Genomic DNA, 19,964 nt, shown 5'->3' with positions numbered 1-19,964 from the left:
ATCTGGAGCCTGTGCTCCGCAACGGGAGAGGCCACAACAGTGAGAGGCCCGCGTACCGCAAAGAAACAAAAACAAATAAACAAACAAAAAAACAGCTGGTGAAAGAGCAACCTGCTCTAATACATAACTTCTCTTACAGAGCACGCTTCCTGATTTCTAGCCTAACTTGCTCTGTAAGGACTCTATTCAAATAAACAATTTTTTCAAGAAAATTATTTGAAAACTTCCCCTTGGTAATCTCAAGAAAAGTAATTAGCAAGATAATGCTTCACTGGCCTCACTTAGGCTTAATAGTATTATAACACTGTCAACATAGTTTTATATATTTCCATTAAATCAACCTCATGTGTTCCATTTCAAATTTTAACCTTTCAACATAAAAATAATTTGAGTAAAGAAACCTAAATTTCATCCAGATGGATTGGTTTAATAAACTACAGTACATTCAAACAATGGAATCCTATCCATCAGTTTAAAAAAATTACTTTAGGGGCTTCCCTGGTCACGCAGTGGTTAAGAATCCACCTGCCAATGCAGGAGACTCGGGTTCGAGCCCTGGTCCAGGAAGATCCCACATGCCGCGGAGCAACCAAGCCCGTGAGCCACAACTACTGAAGCCCATGCGCCTAGAGCCCGTGCTTCACAACAAGAGAAGCCACTGAAATGAGAAGCCCGTGCACCGCAATGAAGAGTAGCCCCTGCTCGCCGCAACTATAGAAAGCCCGCGCGCAGCAACAAAGACCGAATGCAGACAAAAATAAATAAATTAATTTTTAAAAAATTACTTTAGCTTTATAAGTAATTACAAGTACCAATGTATAAAGACATACATTATATACCATTACATTAAAAAAAAAAGCAAATGAAGAACCATGGTATAATTTCAATTTTGTGAAAAACTTTTAAAACCATATTACTAACACATATGCATACCTGCACATACACAGAGAAACAAAAAAGAAAGGAGAATACTGCAAGCCATTAGAGTTACCTCGGGTGTACGAGGATTTGGTAACTGGAAAGCACAGAAGGGTACTTTTTTAATAATACATTTTTGACATTTTTACCTTTTTTTATTATGAGTATTTAACAATGTTGTAATTAAAAAATGCAAATCTAGAAAAACTACTGGTAAGCATGAAGGACACTGATTGAAAGGTGCTGTAGTTTAAAATGAAAATGTTGTGCATTTATCAAATGCTACTATAGAGGATGTCCAAATCACAACCCCATATACCTTTCCAGTTTATAATGTTTTCAAATAGGTTCTTTCATGTGATTCTCACCAGCACAGCACCTCTATACAGTTGCCAAGGTAAGTATTATCATCTCCATTTCACTGATGAAAAAAACAAGCCTCAGGGAAAGTCAGTCATAAAACTATCAAGCAGCAGAGAGCTGGGACTGCCTCCTCTTAAGAACAAGGGTGGCAATCATACTGGAGCTGGCAATCCAGCAGCGACTTCAGGTCTCACCCCCGACGATGATGGCCCTCGCAGACCAAATCAATGCACAAGGGGCACAGTCTGCAGCAACGGCACAGCTGTATCTCTGTGGAACGTGACCCACGGTCCATACGAAAAGCAAACCAGTGGCCTGTGGCTTCATCAGCACCCTGCTCTTAGGAACCAAGCAACGCTGTCTTTAAATAAAACTCCATTCGTTATCAAATATAGAGCAAATGTTCTAAAAAATAAAGTCAACGTACGCTTACCTCTATTGTTCCTGCGGCAAATAAGCCATGCACTGAATTTACGTCACAAACATTATTCTCCCTAAAATAGTAAAGCGATAAGGGAGTTTTAGCATCTACTTTTGCAGGGGGCGGGGACGACAGACACTCAATAAACTTTCTAAACAAACAGTAAACGCAATGCTGTGCGTAAGGTGGCAGCAGATTCTCTCGCTCATCTGCGTAGGCGAAGCACCGAGGCAGCGAAGGGGCCAGTGCATCGTACACAGTCCCCGCAGTGTCAGACCCCAGGGTGACACTCTGTCTGCCAGGGGACGAGACAAGGAAGGGCTTTCTTCAAAAACACTATTCCACCATCGCGAGAACACATTTCCCCATATATTTTCTCCCAAAGCAAAAAGAACGCAGGCTATCACGACGCCAATCCTGAGACTTGACCAGCTTGTTGAGTACACTGATCTAGGCTCGTTCTCTTTTTCTGAAAACTGGTATTCATCAATCTCATATGGTTGTTGTGAGGATTAAATGAAAAAACTACATGTTCAGCACAACGTCTAGAGTTTACAAGACAATAAATAAAAGTTGTTATTATAAACAGGAAATTCTGCAACTAAAGAGCATATAACTTTTTATTATTCAAGGATGCATCATGACATTACTATAATTTCTTTTTAAAGAAAATAAGAGTATTTCAAATCAATGTGGAAAAGAAACCCAGAGTTTACCTGGGTTTTATTGCTACCTGTTCTTCCAACCTTTAAAAATCCCCTTCAAAGCAATGAGGAAAATCCAACAAGCTCATTATATACACAGGTGAGAAGTAATCCAGCTTCCACTCTGTACTAGCTGTGTGAACGTAAACAAGCTACTTACCCTCTCTGAGTCTCAGCTGCCCTAGCTGTAAAATGGAGATAACAATAGTACCTATACTGTAAAAATATGTTGTAAGTTTCAAATGGGTGAATATATATAAAATCCTGAATAATGCTTGGCACACAGTAAGTGCTTTCACTACTGTTGTTGTTACTATTACTCAGTATTAATACTGTTATGATAGATTCATTCCTAAAGAATTTCTCTATGAATAAAACAAAAGTACAGACCATAACGTATGATGAAAAGAAAACATGAAAAACTCTTAAATGTCTGCCAGCAAAAGCACAACAAAATAAAATAAAAAAACAGTACTCCAAGTTACTTCAAAATTTCTCTATAAAAGAAAATACCACAAAACTAAATCACGAATGAAAATTTAAAGAACACAGAAAAAAACAGCAACTGAATTTCTGGAGTGAGTTAAAAACTCTTCACATATATTTAAAAAAATTTTTTTTTAATTTTACAACATCCCCAGGTCTTCTAGTGAATTTTTTGTGTGGGAAAAAATTTAATGTTACTCTTTTACCTAAGCTGCCCAGAGCTCTGCTCACAGGCAACACGTGTCATTTGACAACAAATTGGGCGTCTGGCTTCATCTCCTGGCCAAAATAAATACAGCAGGATTCTTATAACAAAACACTCACGCAGCATCAGTCTGTAGAGGATTCAGGAACCGTCCTTGTTCCAAGTTCAATCTGTAAACTTCAGAGCTGCCAAACAATGAATAAAGTGAAAAATCCAGGAAACTACAATGAACGTTTCTTCAAGTAAATATAATTTTTAGAAACATGGATCTGTCACAAAGCATCACTTCCCTTTGTAAAACTGACACAAAAATGCATTCTAACCCTAAAAGATAACCACCTTACTTGTAAGTTTGTTCATGCATAAAAGTGATTTAAACGACCCACGTGCCAAGGAAATATTAGGAAGTCATTAAGTAGGATATTATTTACAAATAACACGGAGAATACAAGATCCAAAATGTATCTATAAGTGTATGTATATAAGACTACAATGAAATAACAATAAAATACTAATAAGGGTTTCCTCTGAGTGGCATAATTATGGGTGATTTTTTTTTCTTCTTTATTCTTTTTTATATTTCCCCAATTTTCTAAAATGGATATGACTTATTTTTATAATCATAAAGAAGGTAGCATTTAAGAATAAAAGTTTTAAAATGCATGCAAGGGGGCTAAGATACTGACTCCACACCACTGCTACACTACTGGGTCACCCACCTCTCTCTAGATTTAGAGCACCACGCTAATAGAAGGCAAGGATGTAATTCCTAAATGAGCCGGTCACTTTGGAACTACACTCTTGGAGCAACCATAAGGCAGGGATAATGTCTTATCCTTCTTTTAATCCCTCTCCTCAATTTTAAGAACAGAAGTTGCTTGGGGAGGTGGAAAGGAGAAAACAAAGGGTGATTAGACCCCAATACCTTGCGCCAACGAAGTACAAGTCACAGGATGGATAATGGTAAGAAAAATCTCTCCCGAACTTTGGTATTCTGGTTTTGTAGTAGAAACCTGATTGTGAATGAAATTCAATGTATCTATCATTATGCAGGAAGACAATCTGAAAATGAAACAAGAAAATTAGTTTGCTTAGGTTAAAGTATTTATTTCATCATCATCACTGAAACCGGCAAAGCAAGAAAATCTCTGATCTCTCATCCTCCTCCTTGCTCTCTGTAAACGCACGTGTATAAACACAACTCGCCACGATGGTTAAGAAATGTGTTTGAGAATCAAACCTCTCCATTAGTTACTTAATGCGTTCCTGCATCTTAGACAGGTTTTTGGCAAACTTTACCTTCTAACTGAAAGACTTAATACGAATGCCCTTCATCTATCTGGCGCCAGCACTCTGTAATGTAGAGCACTGCTCAGTAACCTCAGTGAGTCATTTCCTATTTCACTTAAGAACACGCTTTAGTAATCTCACTATTATCACACGGAGTTTGATAGGCTCCTTGTATAAATTTAACTTTAACGTATTACAAAGGTATCTTAAAAATCTGCAGATGGTATTGAAAAGCAAATTTATCAAGATCTAGAGAAAATATACTATAAAATTACAAGTCCCAAAACGTACGATAAACGGCTACCACAGGCAAAAGGATAAACTGTACCCCATAGTTTCCAGAACTGAAGACAACACAGAAAGCATGTCAGCTCTGAAAATTCAATTTTCCTTCATGATGACATCTCTCAAAGTTTTTCATTTTAAACTGAATAAGGCACTTTTACTGACAACCTTGTAACTGTTGAAAATTACCACAAGAGTTGAAAGATGCACTAATGGCACCAAAAAAGAAAGAAAAGGAAACATAAATATATTAGCTGTGTCTCGAGCTGTTTCAGTATATGCACAACCACTTATTTGCAGGGTTAAGAAAATTAAACATACAACACTGCTGCTGTACTTTTCACATACGAATAAGGAAACGAAAATAATAAATGCAATAATGAAAATCACACATCTAGAACACAGGATGGTCTAAAAAGATGACTGCTACCAATTCTTAAAAATATAGATAAGGTTTCATTCATACATGCTATGGCAAACTTATTTCGATATTAGACTGGCCAAAGGCTATCTCTATCCCAGTTGTCACATACATGTGACAAACTAAGTATATATTAATAGAAAACAATAGGTTTTATTTTACTATACAGCCATTTTAAATTTAACAATGGAAACATCATAAAAACACTTATCATAAAAACAAATCCCACTCATTCATTTCCTGAGGACAGGCAGGATAAACCAACACTACAAAGCATACCTTTGAATAGTCATCAGACAAAGTTTCAAAGGTGACAACTGAAAAATAAGAAATAGGAAAAATACAATTATCAGTCCACTTCTTTAATAAAAATACAAATTTGATGCAAAGATTCTAACTCAACACAAATACTATATACAAATGCTGGGTTTTTCTTCCCTTTTTGCACCTACATAACACAAGAACAAAGTTTCCATGCTATATTGCCCCCCCAAAACACCAAATGGAAAATTAAAAGCTTTATAGTTTCTTTATACAGATCAGCTAGATTTTCTACAGAACTGAAGCAAATTAAATAATAAATTTACAAAACATAATGACTTGTAAATTTTGTCACAGTTTTTCTGAGATGTTCAAAGTAAAACAACAAACATTAAAAACTCAAAACTTTTTGCTTTAAAAAAGGTAACAGTGGGCTTCCCTGGTGGTGCAGTGGTTGAGAATCTCCCTGCCAGTGCAGGGGACACGGGTTCGAGCCCTGGTCTGGGAAGGTCCCACATGCCGCGGAGCAACTGGGCCCGTGAGCCACAACTACTGAGCCTGCGCATCTGGAGCCTGTGCTCCGCAATGGGAGAGGCCTGTGCTCCGCAATGGGAGAGGCCCGTGCACCGCGATGAAGAGTGGCCCCCGCTTGCCGCAACTAGAGAAAGCCCTCGCACAGAAACGAAGACCCAACACAGCCAAAAATAAATAAATAAATTTATTAAAAAAAAAAAAAAAAAGTAACAGTAACTTTTTACTCATTCATAGTATACCTGCTAAATGAAAATAAAGAATGAAAACAGTTATTATTAGCAGCACATGGAGTTTGTACTGTTTTTTAAAAAGAAGACAGTGAAACAAGTTAAGAGAATACATATCCCATTAACTTCTTTTCTCTCAATCTCAAACATGGGGCCACCTGAAAAAAATACCTGAACTCTCCCATTTCAACCTGCGCCCTGTGCCAGGCAGAATTCTAAGAATGACCCCGCTGACCTTCCCCCCAGGGCAGTCCCCTCCTCTGGAGAGTGTGGGTGGACGCTATCAATGTGAGGAGACACCGCTCTTGTGATTACATCACGTTCTATGGCAAAGGAAAGATTTATAATCACACGAGCCCTTTCAAAGCAGAGTTTTCTCCAGCTGGCGGCAGAAGGGGTAGTCAGAGAGATTCAGAGCACGAGAAGGATCCAATGAGCTGCTGCTGGCTTGAAGGAGGAGGGGACCAGGTGAGGAGGAATGCAGGGGTCTCTAGAAGCTGAGCATGCCCCCAGGCTGACAGCCAGCGGCAGAGGGGTCCCTAGCCCTACAACCAAAACAAACTGCATTCTGCCAACATCCTGTAAGTTTGAAAAGAGGTCTTGCCCAGGGCCTCTGGAAGAGTCCCACCTGGCTGACACCTTGAGGTCAGCCCCGAGCACAGAACACAGAAAAGCCTGGACGGACTTTACCTACAGAGCTATGAGCTAATAAATGAATCTTTTTTAAGCTGCCGCGTTTATTGCAATTTGTTACACAGCACAGAAAACTGATACACAACCCATGCCCATTTTAAAAAGCAGAAGAGCAGCCAAAAATAACAACTATTTTTGTGATTTCAAATAGAACCTCTTACTTACCTTCTGAATCTAAACACCTTTCAAACTTCAAGGATAATTGATAGGTGTCATAACATCGAACTCGAGGTTTGTATGTTCCTATAAAAAAATTTAATGTGATGTAAGACCTAAAGGACATACTTTTCATTATCAATATCCTGCAGCTATGTTGAGTATACTTTTTGTTTAGAGGTAAGCAAGATTCATTATAAGCATATCAAACAGAAAGAATTTAAAAGCAGCCCTCTCCTAAAATGGACGGCCAGTGGGAAGCTGCTGCATGGCACAGGGAGATCAGCTCGACGCCTTTGTGACGATCTAGAGGCCTGGGATAGAGAGGGTGGGAGGGAGGCTCAAGAGGGAGGGGATGTGGGGATATATGAATACATATAGCTGATTCACTTTGTTGTACAGCAGAAACTAACACAACACTGTAAAGCAATTATACGCCAATAAAGATATTAAAAAAAAACACAGCCCTCTCCAACATCCCAAGGGAAAAATGAACAAAGGATATAAACAAGCAAGACACGGAAAATGTATACACCTGTGTATGAAATACAAATAACTAATCAACTTCACAAATAATCTAACAAAGTAGATTTTTTAAAAATTAGTTTTTGTCAATATTTATAAAATAGATAAATAATAAGAACCTGCTGTATAAAAAATAAAATTCAAAAATTCAAAAAAAATTCAAAAAAATTAGTTTTCGTCTATCAAATGGCAAAGATGAAAAACTGGTTAGTATCTGCATTGAGGTTGATGTTCAAAAAAAGTTCTCTCATACTTTGGTGATAAGTATAAATTATTAGAAATTCTTTGGAGGACAATCTGGCAATATCTGTAAAACGTGATGCTCATACACCTTACATCTGTATTTCAACTTATACAAATTTATTCTATAGAAACACACCCATAAGTGTACCAAAGACATGAAGAATGTTCATCGCAGCATTATTTACTGATGGCCAAAAATTGAAAGCAAATTAAATGTCCACAGATAGGGAAACGATTAAATAAATGATGGTAAATCATTATAGAGGTTATAAAGAGGATGACGCAGACCTGTAACTCCTGACATGGAAAGCTGCCAAACATACTACAAAGTGAAAGGGAGAGTGAGTACAGCGGGTGCAGTGAGGGCTGCAGAGTGGCGCTTATACTGTGATCCGGCTTTTGTAAAACTCAACAATGACAGTGTCAGTACTCTGTACAGAAAGAAGATGGAGGAATAAGCACAGTGATATCTTGTGTATTTTAGTGCAATCTTAGGGCCTTTCACGTTTTATCTTATGTATTTCTATAATGTTTGCATTTTTTATAAGTTTATCACGAAAAGAAAAAGACTGACTTTTAAAACCACTAAGGATATTTTTAAAAGAAAGGAATGAAGTAGTCCTATGTTTTCTGGCATGGATCAAAGCCCAAGATCTCATTTAAAAACAGTATATAGTATAGTATATATACACACACATACTCTATATACAATACATGTGTTACATATAAACTATAATTATAATTTAGATTCTGACCATAAAACTGGACGCTAAAAAATGTGGATAGTGTTAGTAATGAGACAACCATTGACACAGAACAAAAGAGACTAGCACGTGGATGTAGAAAAGTTGTCAAATAAGAAAGTGGTTGGAAAAGAGATACAGATGGATAATGTTAAGCCAACAAAACAATTTAAGTGGACAATACCCAGGATAGACGTAGCAAATCACAACCATAAAAAGGCTGGGTAATGCTGTTCTAACTTATAATATATTAAAAGTTCCCTATATTTGTTGACTTTTTGATACTGATGAATACTGCTAACATAAAATCTTAGTGACATAAAAAATACTAGTACATAATAGAGAAAATCATTACGATAAAAATGACCTTTCCTGGAACCATCATTCATTGCTGGTGGGAGCGCAAAATGATCTGACTGCTCTGGAAAACCATCTGGCAGTTTCTCATCAAACCAAATATATACCTACCCTCTGACCCAGCAATGTCCTCAAAACAGACTTGGACAAGACGGTTCATAATGCTTTACCAATAACAGTCGAAGAATGAAAATAGCCCAGGTGTCCACCAAATGAAGAATAAATTAACAAAGTGTGGCATATTCCTATAAGGAAATACCATTTGCTAATAAAGAAAGAACACATTACTGACACATATAATGACATGAATGAATCTGAAATATGAAGTCCTAGATGAAATAAGTCTTACACAAAAAAAATACATAGTGTATGACTGCATTTACATGAAGTCCATTTAAAACAGGCTACACTTGTCTGTGGTGAAAAAATCAATCACAGCAGCGGCTGGCTACACATGAGTGGGAGCAAGGATTGACTGTGGGGGGCATAACGGAATGCTCTGGATGAAAGAATGTTTTGTATCCTGGTAGGGGTTTGGGCTACACAGGCGTATGCATTTGTCCAAACTCATCAATGTCTTTATACAAATTTATCTTTAAAAAAAAGCAATAAACGAATACTGAACTCTAGTTAATGATGTACACACTGAGGTATTTAGGGGTGAAGTATACTAATACCTGCAACTTACTCTGAAATGTATCAAAAAACAGGATGGATTGATGGATGGCAGAAAGATGGGTAGACAGATATGTGATAAAGCAAATACAGTAAACTACTGAAGAATCTAGGTGACAGGCTGTTCACTGTACAGTTTTTTCAATATTTCTATATGTTTGAAATTTTTTAATAATAAAATGTCAGGGTAATTTTTAAAAAGTGACCTTTCTCATCATAACATTTCCTGCTACGAAGTATATGTCAATCATAACCAAAAAGATGCTTACCGGTTGCTAAAATATACTGTCCATCTTTTGATACCTTAATAGTGGTACACACAGTAGGCATTTCAAAATCCTGAATAAGTTCAATTCTCCTACGGACATCTACAAAGAAAGAAGATAAATAACTGGTGTAACCGCCATGTGCTTACTCTTGTGTCCAGGAAGACAGTATTCAGAGCGGGGTCACTACCAACGGCAACGTCCCAGTGCCTCCCAGCGTCGGGAAGGCGCACGGACACAGCCCCGCCCATGACACAGCAAGCTTTTCTCTTAGCTCATACCTTATTTTTCTAAACTAAGTATTTTATTTTTATTTTTCAAAAAGGAAAAAGTGTCATCGTTAATTGGGGAAAAAAAATGTCCATAATAGTGCATCAAACATCCAGTTTCAAGCCCGGGATAAAGGGGCAACAGAATAAACATTAAACCACCATTGTTATTCAATCATGGATCACGGCTAAGACAAAAATCTTTACCATTTTTTCTCCTAAATAATAACAAGTCTAAACCTTTAAAATCTTAACTTTATATAAGAAGCTGCTACCAAGCTGACTTTTGCCTCTTTGTGGCAGCACTGATCTGCGGCCAAGAAGATCCAGGCTAGAGGAAGCCTTAGGGCAATCTCTGGGTCTAAACACTTAAACGTACTCTCACAAAAACTGGTTCCCTGCAACAAGAAAGTGTGGATTCTTGCCGGCTGCTACTGTAACAATGCGCCCACTGTAAGGACTGTGTATGACTCTCTGGCACATTATTGCCCTGTTCACTAAACCAACCAACTGAGCAGGAATGGCCCACTAAATTTGGAAGACACACGATACTCTTGAGATGGGCTGGAAAGGAGTCAATGAACAATTTTTTCCTCTAAGTAATCTGAACCTGTTTTCTTACACACTAGAACACTGGAGTGGAATGAGAGTATCAGAAGAAATCAAAATCAGTAAGCACTGTGAAAGCAGCAATTATTCTTTTCCTTTGATTTAAAGTTGTAATTTTCTAATTTTATATAAAGCCTACTTCTTCTCCAAGATGCTTGCTTTGACGTATTTATCTCACATCCAGAAACCTTTTCAATATCTTAGGTCTCTGATTTTCAGAAAATAACTTGAACAAAATATGTGGAAACTTAATCATCTTTCAACTATGACAAGTTGTAATAGAGAAAATTTAATGAAAATTTGTCCAAAATGATTTAAGTTAAAAACTGATCTTACAAACCTATCTTCCCTGCTGTCATAACTTAAAGAATCAAAATCTTCTACAATGACCATATATGTTCATGTTCATATGTCCTGTACGTAAAATTACTTTGTTCAGAAAGAAAATGTTCATTGTCTCTATAGCTCAAAAACTGACAAGTGGATTCAACAAATGGAAAAAGATATGATACACTGGAAAACAAAGTGATTATGGAACTGTTAGGAGAGCTAGTCCTTCTAGGACTGCTTGCATTCCTATTGGTCTTGCTGGGTACGGCAAGACTGTAAGGCCCTGGCCACTCCTTTACCTGAGCCATTTCTCAGCATTATTTATGCAGCTGGGAACCTCCACAGGTAAGTCTCCTCTAGACAAAGAGCAGGTTTGTTTACTGCTTGCTGTAAAGGCAGTGGACTTCTCAAGTTCAGTGTTCCTCAGCTGCAACACAAAGCCACTGCACGCAGTGCGCCCATCTGGGCCACACTGAGTGCGCCTGTGGAACTTGGGCAGGGGGGCGACAGAGCATGCTGGTGATCATGCTATCTGCTGTGCCGCCTGAGTAATGCAGCCCTTATCATCCATGAAACAGTAACAAGCTAACTTACTAGTGCTTAAGTAGGTAAAATCAAACCCCATACCCACGGGACTGTATCAAGCACAACAAAGGTTTTCTTAAGAAGGAAACGGGGGCTTCCCTGGTGGCGCAGTGGTTAAGAATCCACCTGCCAAGGCAGGGGACACGGGTTCAAGCCCTGGTCCGGGAAGATCCCACCTGCCGTGGAGCAACTAAGCCCGTGCGCCACAACTACTGAGCCCGTGTGCCACAACTACTGAAGCCCACACGCCTAGAGCCCGTGCTCCGCAACAAGAGAAGCCACTGCAATGAGAAGCCTGTGCAGTGCAAGGAAGAGAAGCCCCCGCTCGCCGCAACTAGAGAAAGCCCGCGCACAGCAACAAAAAAACCCAACAGAGCCATAAATCAATAAATAAATTAATTAAAAATTTTTTAAAAAAAGGAAGGAAAAGGGCAGAAAGTTTATTTTCCACTTCATGAATTCCACTGTTTTTGAAAACCTTCACTTAAATATGATAATAAATGAGAAAAGCATTATAACGTGGATCACAAATGTAGCTGAAATGAAAAAAATAATACTCACCAACATCTTTCTTCTGAAGTGCTCTCTTTTTTCTGTCAGAAAGCCACTTAAAGAAAACAAAGAGACTTTATTTTAAAACATATTTACTTGAATTGTTTCTCTGCTTACAAAAATAATACATGCTCATATTAAAAAACTGAAACTTTATAGGAATATATAACATAGAAAATGAAAATACTCTGTAATCCTAACCCTACTGTGAACATCCTGTTACATGGATTTTTTTCTGGTATATATTTACATATACTAGACAATAAATTTTTAGAACTACCATATTTTATACAAAAGAAAACTAGTTCATCTAATCAACCTAAGGGAAAGGAGTAAGCCTCAAATATTATGGGTTATACCTAATATACGGAACTTTAAGTGAAATTTTACAAAGCAAACATTAAATGGAGAAAGTTTCTTAAAGAAATATATTTTTTACAAAACATAAACCTAGATAAATAAACCTGACCAAACAGCTGACACTTGATAATAAAGAAATGATACTTTTAAAAGTCACATTCGCTGACACCAGATTTTGTTCTGTAATTCCTGTACCTTTTAGCTTGCAGCATAAGTCCATTGCATCAACAGGTGCCAGTGATGAAGCACTAATCAGTTACGATTACCTTAAAGCAGTGGTTCACAACCAGGGGCAATTTTGCCTCCGAAGGGCATCTGGCAATTCTTAAAGTGTACTTGGTTGCCACAATGGGAAGGGGTGGGCACTCCTGGCAACTAGTGGGTAGAGGTCAGGGACGCTGCCAAGCCTCCTACAATGCACAGGACAGCCTGTACAACAAGCACTGTCCAGCCCCAAATGTCAATAATGACGAGGTTAAGAAAACATACCCTCAGGAAATCAAAGAAAAGCAAGAGAAAAATTAACAGATGTCATTTCTAAAAGCACAAACCCAATGTACAGCCCATGTTAGACACAGGACATTATAATCTTTACGGCTCTCTGGTCATGTAGTCCCACTCCTGAAGACCCTAAGTGTGACGCCTGAGGCAGTGTGGACGCTGGAACAGGTGTCACTCTTTGAAGGGCCTCAGTCTGAGCCAGAGCTCTCCTCCTGCCTTGTGTTTAGGGCATTGGTTTACAGGTCTGTGCTAGTCTTTGTGATTACACTGCTCTGATTTCATTTTAGGTAGGAATGTTTCAATTAAAGGTGATGTTAAACTATATTTCTGGGCACTCGATACATTCTTCTACATCAACTTAATAGAAGCAAAACAAAGGGCTTCTCCTTTCATAGGGGATTCGATTTCCTCTTCTCAGGGAGTTATGCTAAAGAAGGTGGCAGTTCATTGGATAGCTGGTCTCACACATCAGGAGCTTGGGGCAAAGGGGAGGGGACTGAGATTGCCTTCTAAATGGGAGCCTGGGACCTAGAAGAGCCAGAAATTCCTTACAACGGTGACGATGGAAAAGAGTTGAAAAATGATGAAAAAACAGTTCACTCTGTAGTTTCTGTACACACTGACAGCACTACAGGAGAGCACACCAGACAGAGTCAGCACGGGGCAGGAATGAACCAGTCTAAGTTTTAAAAGTTCAACAAAGAACTGAAAGTTGTCACTGATATCAGGCATCCTCTTTGTGTTCTACAAAATCACAGCTGATAGAGAACGTCACTTTACCAATGCCAAAGAATTTAACCAGAAACCCAGCAAAAGAGCTCTGGAAATGCTGATGACCTAATTCTCTCACTGGACAGGCATCCCGCCATTGTTGGAAAAAAACAAAAGAAAAGAAAAGAAGAAAAAAAACCAAAACCCTGCTTGATCTTACATTTGAAGTAGGTAAAGCAAAATAGGCAATTTGTTGATAAGTCAGAATTACTTTAAAAGAAGATTTAGAGAGATTCCCTAACAGTATACACATACCTGTTTACTCAACATTTCCACCTGATGTTTATTAGAACATCAAACCTTCAGTATCAAAAATAAAACTTTTCATGCCTTTTGCTCACTACCTTCCCCCGACCCGCAATGTGCTCAATTCTCCATTTCAGTTATCAGCAACACCGTGTACCCAGTTATTCAGATCCACACCCTAAGAGTTCTCTCTTGATTCCTTCCTTTACCTCAACTTCCTACGACTATCCAACTCATTAGCAAGTCCCATTAGCCTACCTCCAAAACACCTCCTTTACCCCACCCAGTCTTAGCATCTCCTCTGCTACCATCCTAGCCCGAGCCACCTGTCTCTCAGTTGGACCACCTAACTCATCCCCACTCACACCCTCCCGAGCTGCAGTAATTTACCAGAGAGCAGCCCATCTGAAATCCAGCAACAGCTTCCAACAGCACTAAGAATAAAACCCTAATTTCCTGCCTTGGCCTACAAGGCCCACCTCTCCAGCCTCAGCTGTCCCCACCCTCTTGCCCCACTGAGCATTCCACAGCCACAACCGTGCTTCTCCTGTTTCTCCAACGTGCCAAGTGCCTTCCATTGTGGGTCACTGACACTTTCTGTTCCCTCAGTACGGAAAACTCTTCCTTTCTCCCATCTTCAAAAGACTCAATCCTTTTCATCAACCAAGTTTCTGTTCAAATGTGACCCCCTTGTAGAGGGGCCTTCCCTGAGGCCTTGAGTCCAAACCACTTTCTCTAAACAATTCATCCACAAGTGCTCTCTTATAGACACTCAAAGCACTTTTCAGTATCTGAAGTTGTCCTATTTGCTTACTTATTATCCTTTTCCCCAACAGGGAACCTTATGTGACCGGTTCATCACGTATCCCAACACTTAGAACAGGGCTGCCTGCAGGTACTCACGTCTCAGCAAATGTGCAGAACCAAAGAACAAAATGAGAAGGATCATGCTGTGTGACAAACAGCTGGAGAACAAGGAGTTATTTAACCTGAATTCTGAGAAGAGTCTAATCACTGGCTCCAAATCCTTTAGGGTCAGACACAAGGAAGAGTTACACTTATTCTGATTTCCAAGGGCAGGACTCAGAGCAACCGCGGCATGTAGAAAGGGGGGGTGTTTTAAAACAACTGTCTAACAAGCAGTCTCAAAATGGAAGAGCTTCTGCCAAAAGTTTCTTCTCACTGGCAGTGCTTCGACAGCAGCCTGACCAGCACTTATGAGAAATAACACACAAGCTACAGAGCCTAGGTGGATGACTCTGGACAAGTCACCCTTCCCCTCGCTGGATCTTTTGCATATTTTCAACATGAAAAGATTGGAAGAGAATGGCTGACTTTCCAAACGCCTTCCAATTCTGATGTCCTAAGACTCAACGAAATCAAGTTAAGTTCAGCAAGGTTCAAAAATACTGCCGTCCACATCATAAATGCTGCTGACGCAAAGTCCGCATTTCTCTTCACTGCTGTATTTCTAGAACTTGGCATATAACAGGAATTCAACGAAGAGCTGATGAGCGGGCATTAAAGTGGGGGAGAAATACCTGTCAACCAATCTGTCCACGTTTTCCTCCTCGGTGTGGCAGCGGCTGTGAACATTATACAAGCCCAAAGGGACAGCTCCTCTGTTCTAGAGAACTTTACCCGCAAAAAGTTCAAGCCAACTCATCAATCCCGATCACCCCTCGGCCCAGGCTCTGGCGCGGTAACAGCACTGTCCTCGTCTCCCAGCACCGACCAGCTCCCCCAGGCACCGTCCCTGGACTCTGGGCCTCCCCTAGTCTGGGGCCGGCCCGGGCCCAGCTGAAACTACCAGGAACAAGGAGGAGAGGGGCGGCTGCCCCGCGAAGAGGAGGACCCGACGTGACTCACCTCGGGAAGGGACTTGCCGCAGCTGAGACTGTAAATCTTCACTTCGTTGAGGCTGGAGACCTGCATCGCGGCGCCGAGGAGCAGCCAGCCCCGTTCCCGTCCAGGACGCTGCAGTGCACGCAAGCACCGTAATCTCAGGGCCTCCTGGAGTGCCTGGGCGGCGTGGGGCCCGGGGCGCGGGCGCTGGGTGATGACGCACTTCCGGGCGCCGGAAAAAGCGCCGGTCCCGGAAGTGGGAAAGTGGCGGAGTTAGGGGATGCTAACTAGTGAGGTCCTGGAGGCGGCGGGGCTGGGAGCGACCTTAATATAGGGAGGGCGAAGAACTGCTTTCCCTTTTCTCAGCAGGGAGGAGCAGGAAGCTCTTAGGGTCTCTGCGCAGGCCGAAGGGTCTAGGTACCCGGGAGGGCGAGGCTGTCTGGGCTGACTGAGGCTTTGGGGGGCCCGGTCAGGGAATCCAGGGAGAGAATGCGACCTGGGAGCGAATTCAAAGTGGAAGTGAGTTCTTTTCTCACCAGTGTTCCTGCAATATTCCATTAGAAATAAAAGCTTTTTAAAAATGATATTAAAAAAATATTTTCATCTGGAATTGACATTCATCCTGCAGGGGAGCAAAATTTGCCATCCCAAAATGTCTCTTTGGCGTGCGTATTATTTCTAGCTGAAACCAATCAAGGCCCAAAAGACACAGGAAAAAACTTTGACCTTCCCCTTCACTGTCTAGAAGAATGTAGATAACTAGAGTGTGAACTGGGTGTGGTACACAGGGAGGAACCTAGCAAAGCCTGTTAAAATTCCCCTCTGTGTCCCATTGTCTCTGTGATACCCAGCAAGCATTTGTTTACCAAACACTTGCTTTTTAATCTCCATGTCAGTTGCCTTCCTCGCCTTTGAAGTCTCAAACCAGTGCCCGAAACAATCTTTTTTGTCTTTAGCTGAAGATGGTATTTAAGATGAGGGTTTCCAGCATTTTGGTTCATTACTCAGTTTTCCTGGGTCCCTCCCATGTATACATGTTATTGCACTTTTGTTTGATTTTCACATATTAATCTGATGTCAATTTAATTCTTAGACCAGCCAAAAGAACCTAGAAAGGTAGAGAAAATTTTCTTCCTGGCAATCTCACTAAATAAGGAAAGAAAAGAAAAAGCGTAGTAAGAAGAGGGGAAAAAAGGTAAAAGAAGAGGTGATCAGGGAAGAAATGGATTTGAACCTGATGTTTTTTGAGTTGGGTGTGAGACAGTATTGACAGACACACCCTCACTTAAGTATCGTTTTCAGAAAAGTTCACAAACTTTCTCTGTTGATCATCCAGTTACTTAGAGACTGTTGCCTAGATCTGAGGACTTAAGAATTCTTGGTGTGGTTAGATGAAACTTCAGCAGAAAGTGTCGGTTAACTGTACAAAAGGGTCCTTTTGAAACTGGAGAGTAGTACTCACTCCACTTTCATATAACTGAGGTGGGTCACTTTGAGCACAAGCTATATTGTTCATGGCAGAGTAAGGACTTCTGAGCTCAACAATTTTGTTCCTATTGTAACTGTCCTTATTCTACCTTAAAGTTCCAGTCCAAATTCTACCTTCCGCCTGAGACTTTTTCTGAGAAAATACGTAGGACTGCCATCCTCCTTGGGGAGGCGGTGTCCCAAGGGAGAGAAAGATCATGGGCTTCAGAGTGGTAATAAAATAGGCCTTTTAAGCAAGTTGTAAAAATAGAAAACGTTAACAGAAACAGACTGACAGATCTGGAGAACAAACTAGTGGTTACCGGTGGGGAGATGGAAGGGGGAAGGGACACGATAGGGGTAGGGGATTCAGAGGTACAAACTATTGTGTATAAAATAAACAAGCTACAAGGATATATTGTACAGCACAGTGAATATAGCCAATATTTTATAATAACTTTAAATGGAGTATAATTATAAAAATATTGAATCACTATGTTGTACACCTGAAACTAATATTGTACTCAGCTATACCTCAATTTAAAAAAAAATGGAAAATGCTTATTTTCCAAAATATGCAGGATGATTTCCAAGACACTTTGAATACTTTCATACACAAAAAAATACTACCTTTATTATTTTTTAAAATAAATTTTTATTTATTTATTTTTATTTTGGGCTGCCTTGGGTCTTTGTTGCTGTGCGCGGGCTTTTCTCTAGTTGCAGTGAGCGGGGGCTACTCTTCGTTGTGGTTCCCGGGCTTCTCATTGGGTGGCTTCTCTTGTTGCAGAGCACGGGCTCTAGGCGCGCGGACTTCAGTAGTTGTGGCACTCGGGCTCAGCAGTTGTGGCTCACAGGCTCTAGAGCACAGGCTCAGTAGTTGTGGCACACGGGCTTAGTTGCTCCGCAACATGTGGGATCTTCCCGGACCAGGGCTCGAACCTGTGTCCCGTGCACTGGCAGGCGGATTCTTAACCACTGCGCCACCAGGGAAGTCCCTACCTTTATTATTTTCAAGAACGTATTGTAAAGACCCATTGAGTGTAAACCACAAGCATGTCTGTCACTTATTAAGTGACATGTGTTAGGTATAATATATATAGATATAGCCTACTCCTAACTTTGATGATAAAGAGTCCTAGACCATTTCACTTTACCTTATTCAATCCGATTTCCCACTGACTGACCCCTAGATCTGCCGTCTACCTCATGAACATCAATTTCATTTCTCTGCTTTTGAATCTTGGCTGATGGTCATTTGAAGCCCTCCCCTTGTCCTTATATCCAGAGGCCACCATCTCCTCAAAACTCACCTTCTGAATATTTTTCTCATTCTCCCATACTTTCACTATACTGAATAAATACCATTTTTTTTGCAGATTTTTATTATTAAAATGCACCGTAATTTAACACATCCTACAGACAATAATAAGGAACACGGATGCCATGCGATACTAGATGCCTGTTCTTGGCGGTTTCCTGCAGGCACTCTGGTTTCCTTAAGTCACAACCTCTCAAGCCTAATTAAAATATCATTTTTAAAATAGAGCCCATAAAGCTTCCTTTTTTGTTAAATTTGGGATGGGCTCCTTTTTTTAAAATTTAAAAAGTTTTTGATTTCTGTACAATTTTTAAAGGTTACTTTCCATTTACAGTTATTACAAAATATTGGCTGTATTCCCCGTGTTGTACAGTACATCCTTGTGCCTATCTTACACCCAACAGTTTGTACCTCCCACTCCCCCACCCCTGTATTGCCCCCCACAACTGATAACCACTAGTTTGTTCTCTATATCGGTGAATCTGCTTCTTTTTTTACCTTCACAAGTTTGTTGTCTTTTTTAGAACACAAATAATACATATAAGTGATATCATACAGTATCTTTCTCTGTCTGACTTGTTTCACTTAGCATTATGCCCTCCAAATCCATCCATGTTGCCACAAATGGCAAAATTTCATTCTTTTTTATGGCTGAGTAATATTCCATCCTATACATATACCACAGTTTCTTTATCCATTCATCTGTTAATGGACACTTAGGTTGTTTCCATGGGGGATGGACTCCTTTTGAACATGTTCTTCACCCTGTTATTTTCTTTCTCCCTCATTTTCATTACTCTAGGAAATTTTTTAACATATTTAGAAGTATAATAGTGTATTAAACTCATGTACATAAAACCCAGCTTCAACAATTCACACATGAACCATTTATGTTTCAGCTATACCCTCACCACTTCCTCATCCTTGGTTTATTCTGAAAGATTTGAAGTAAATCCATGGCAATTACCTTTGTGGTTTGTAAGGTACTTGTCTGACCACCCTTTGCACCTAGACTTGATGACAGTCTGGGCCTTACTTCATCTCTGGGTTCCCTGGGCCTAACCCACTGCCTGGTGAATAGCACACTCTCAGTAAATATTTCTTGATAAAAATGAGTCAATTACTCACTCCACATCCTGACCCAAAGTCCTAATTCTTTGTCCCGTACATTTTGGCCTTTGGCATATTGGAAACAGCACAGCTCTCTGCCAAATGATTGTTTCAAACATGCCCATTTATACATCTTCCTTCTCCAACAAGAAATGTCAGAGAGTCAGGAACCACACTGCAAGGAACATGGTGTTTTCTGCCAGGTAGAACAAGGTGTACTTGGTC

General features: G+C 40.0%; 1 protein-coding gene across 2 annotated transcripts in view; it reads right to left on the bottom strand.

Annotated features, from left to right (window-relative positions):
* Window positions 1-16,033, bottom strand: part of NOL10 (nucleolar protein 10) — an 88,261-nt gene extending 72,228 nt beyond the window's left edge. Inside the window, exons 1-8 of one of the 2 annotated variants that reach the window (XM_019943282.3) lie at window positions 15,866-16,033; window positions 12,128-12,173; window positions 9,777-9,875; window positions 6,974-7,051; window positions 5,373-5,410; window positions 4,023-4,159; window positions 3,217-3,282; window positions 1,715-1,775 (exon numbers count right to left, since the gene is read on the bottom strand). In XM_019943282.3, coding sequence (XP_019798841.1) covers window positions 1,715-1,775; window positions 3,217-3,282; window positions 4,023-4,159; window positions 5,373-5,410; window positions 6,974-7,051; window positions 9,777-9,875; window positions 12,128-12,173; window positions 15,866-15,931 — 591 coding nt within the window. In that variant the 5' untranslated portion in view covers window positions 15,932-16,033. The remainder of the gene's footprint in view (window positions 1-1,714; window positions 1,776-3,216; window positions 3,283-4,022; window positions 4,160-5,372; window positions 5,411-6,973; window positions 7,052-9,776; window positions 9,876-12,127; window positions 12,174-15,865) is intronic. The other variant, XM_019943283.3, reaches the window with a different exon arrangement.
* Between the last annotated feature and the right edge of the window lie 3,931 nt (window positions 16,034-19,964).

The sequence above is a fragment of the Tursiops truncatus genome, chromosome 14, assembly GCF_011762595.2.
Source record: "Tursiops truncatus isolate mTurTru1 chromosome 14, mTurTru1.mat.Y, whole genome shotgun sequence".
Taxonomy (NCBI): Eukaryota; Metazoa; Chordata; class Mammalia; order Artiodactyla; family Delphinidae; genus Tursiops; species Tursiops truncatus.
The sequence above is the reverse complement of the archived record's forward strand: the minus strand, read 5'-3'. Positions and strand labels throughout refer to the sequence as shown.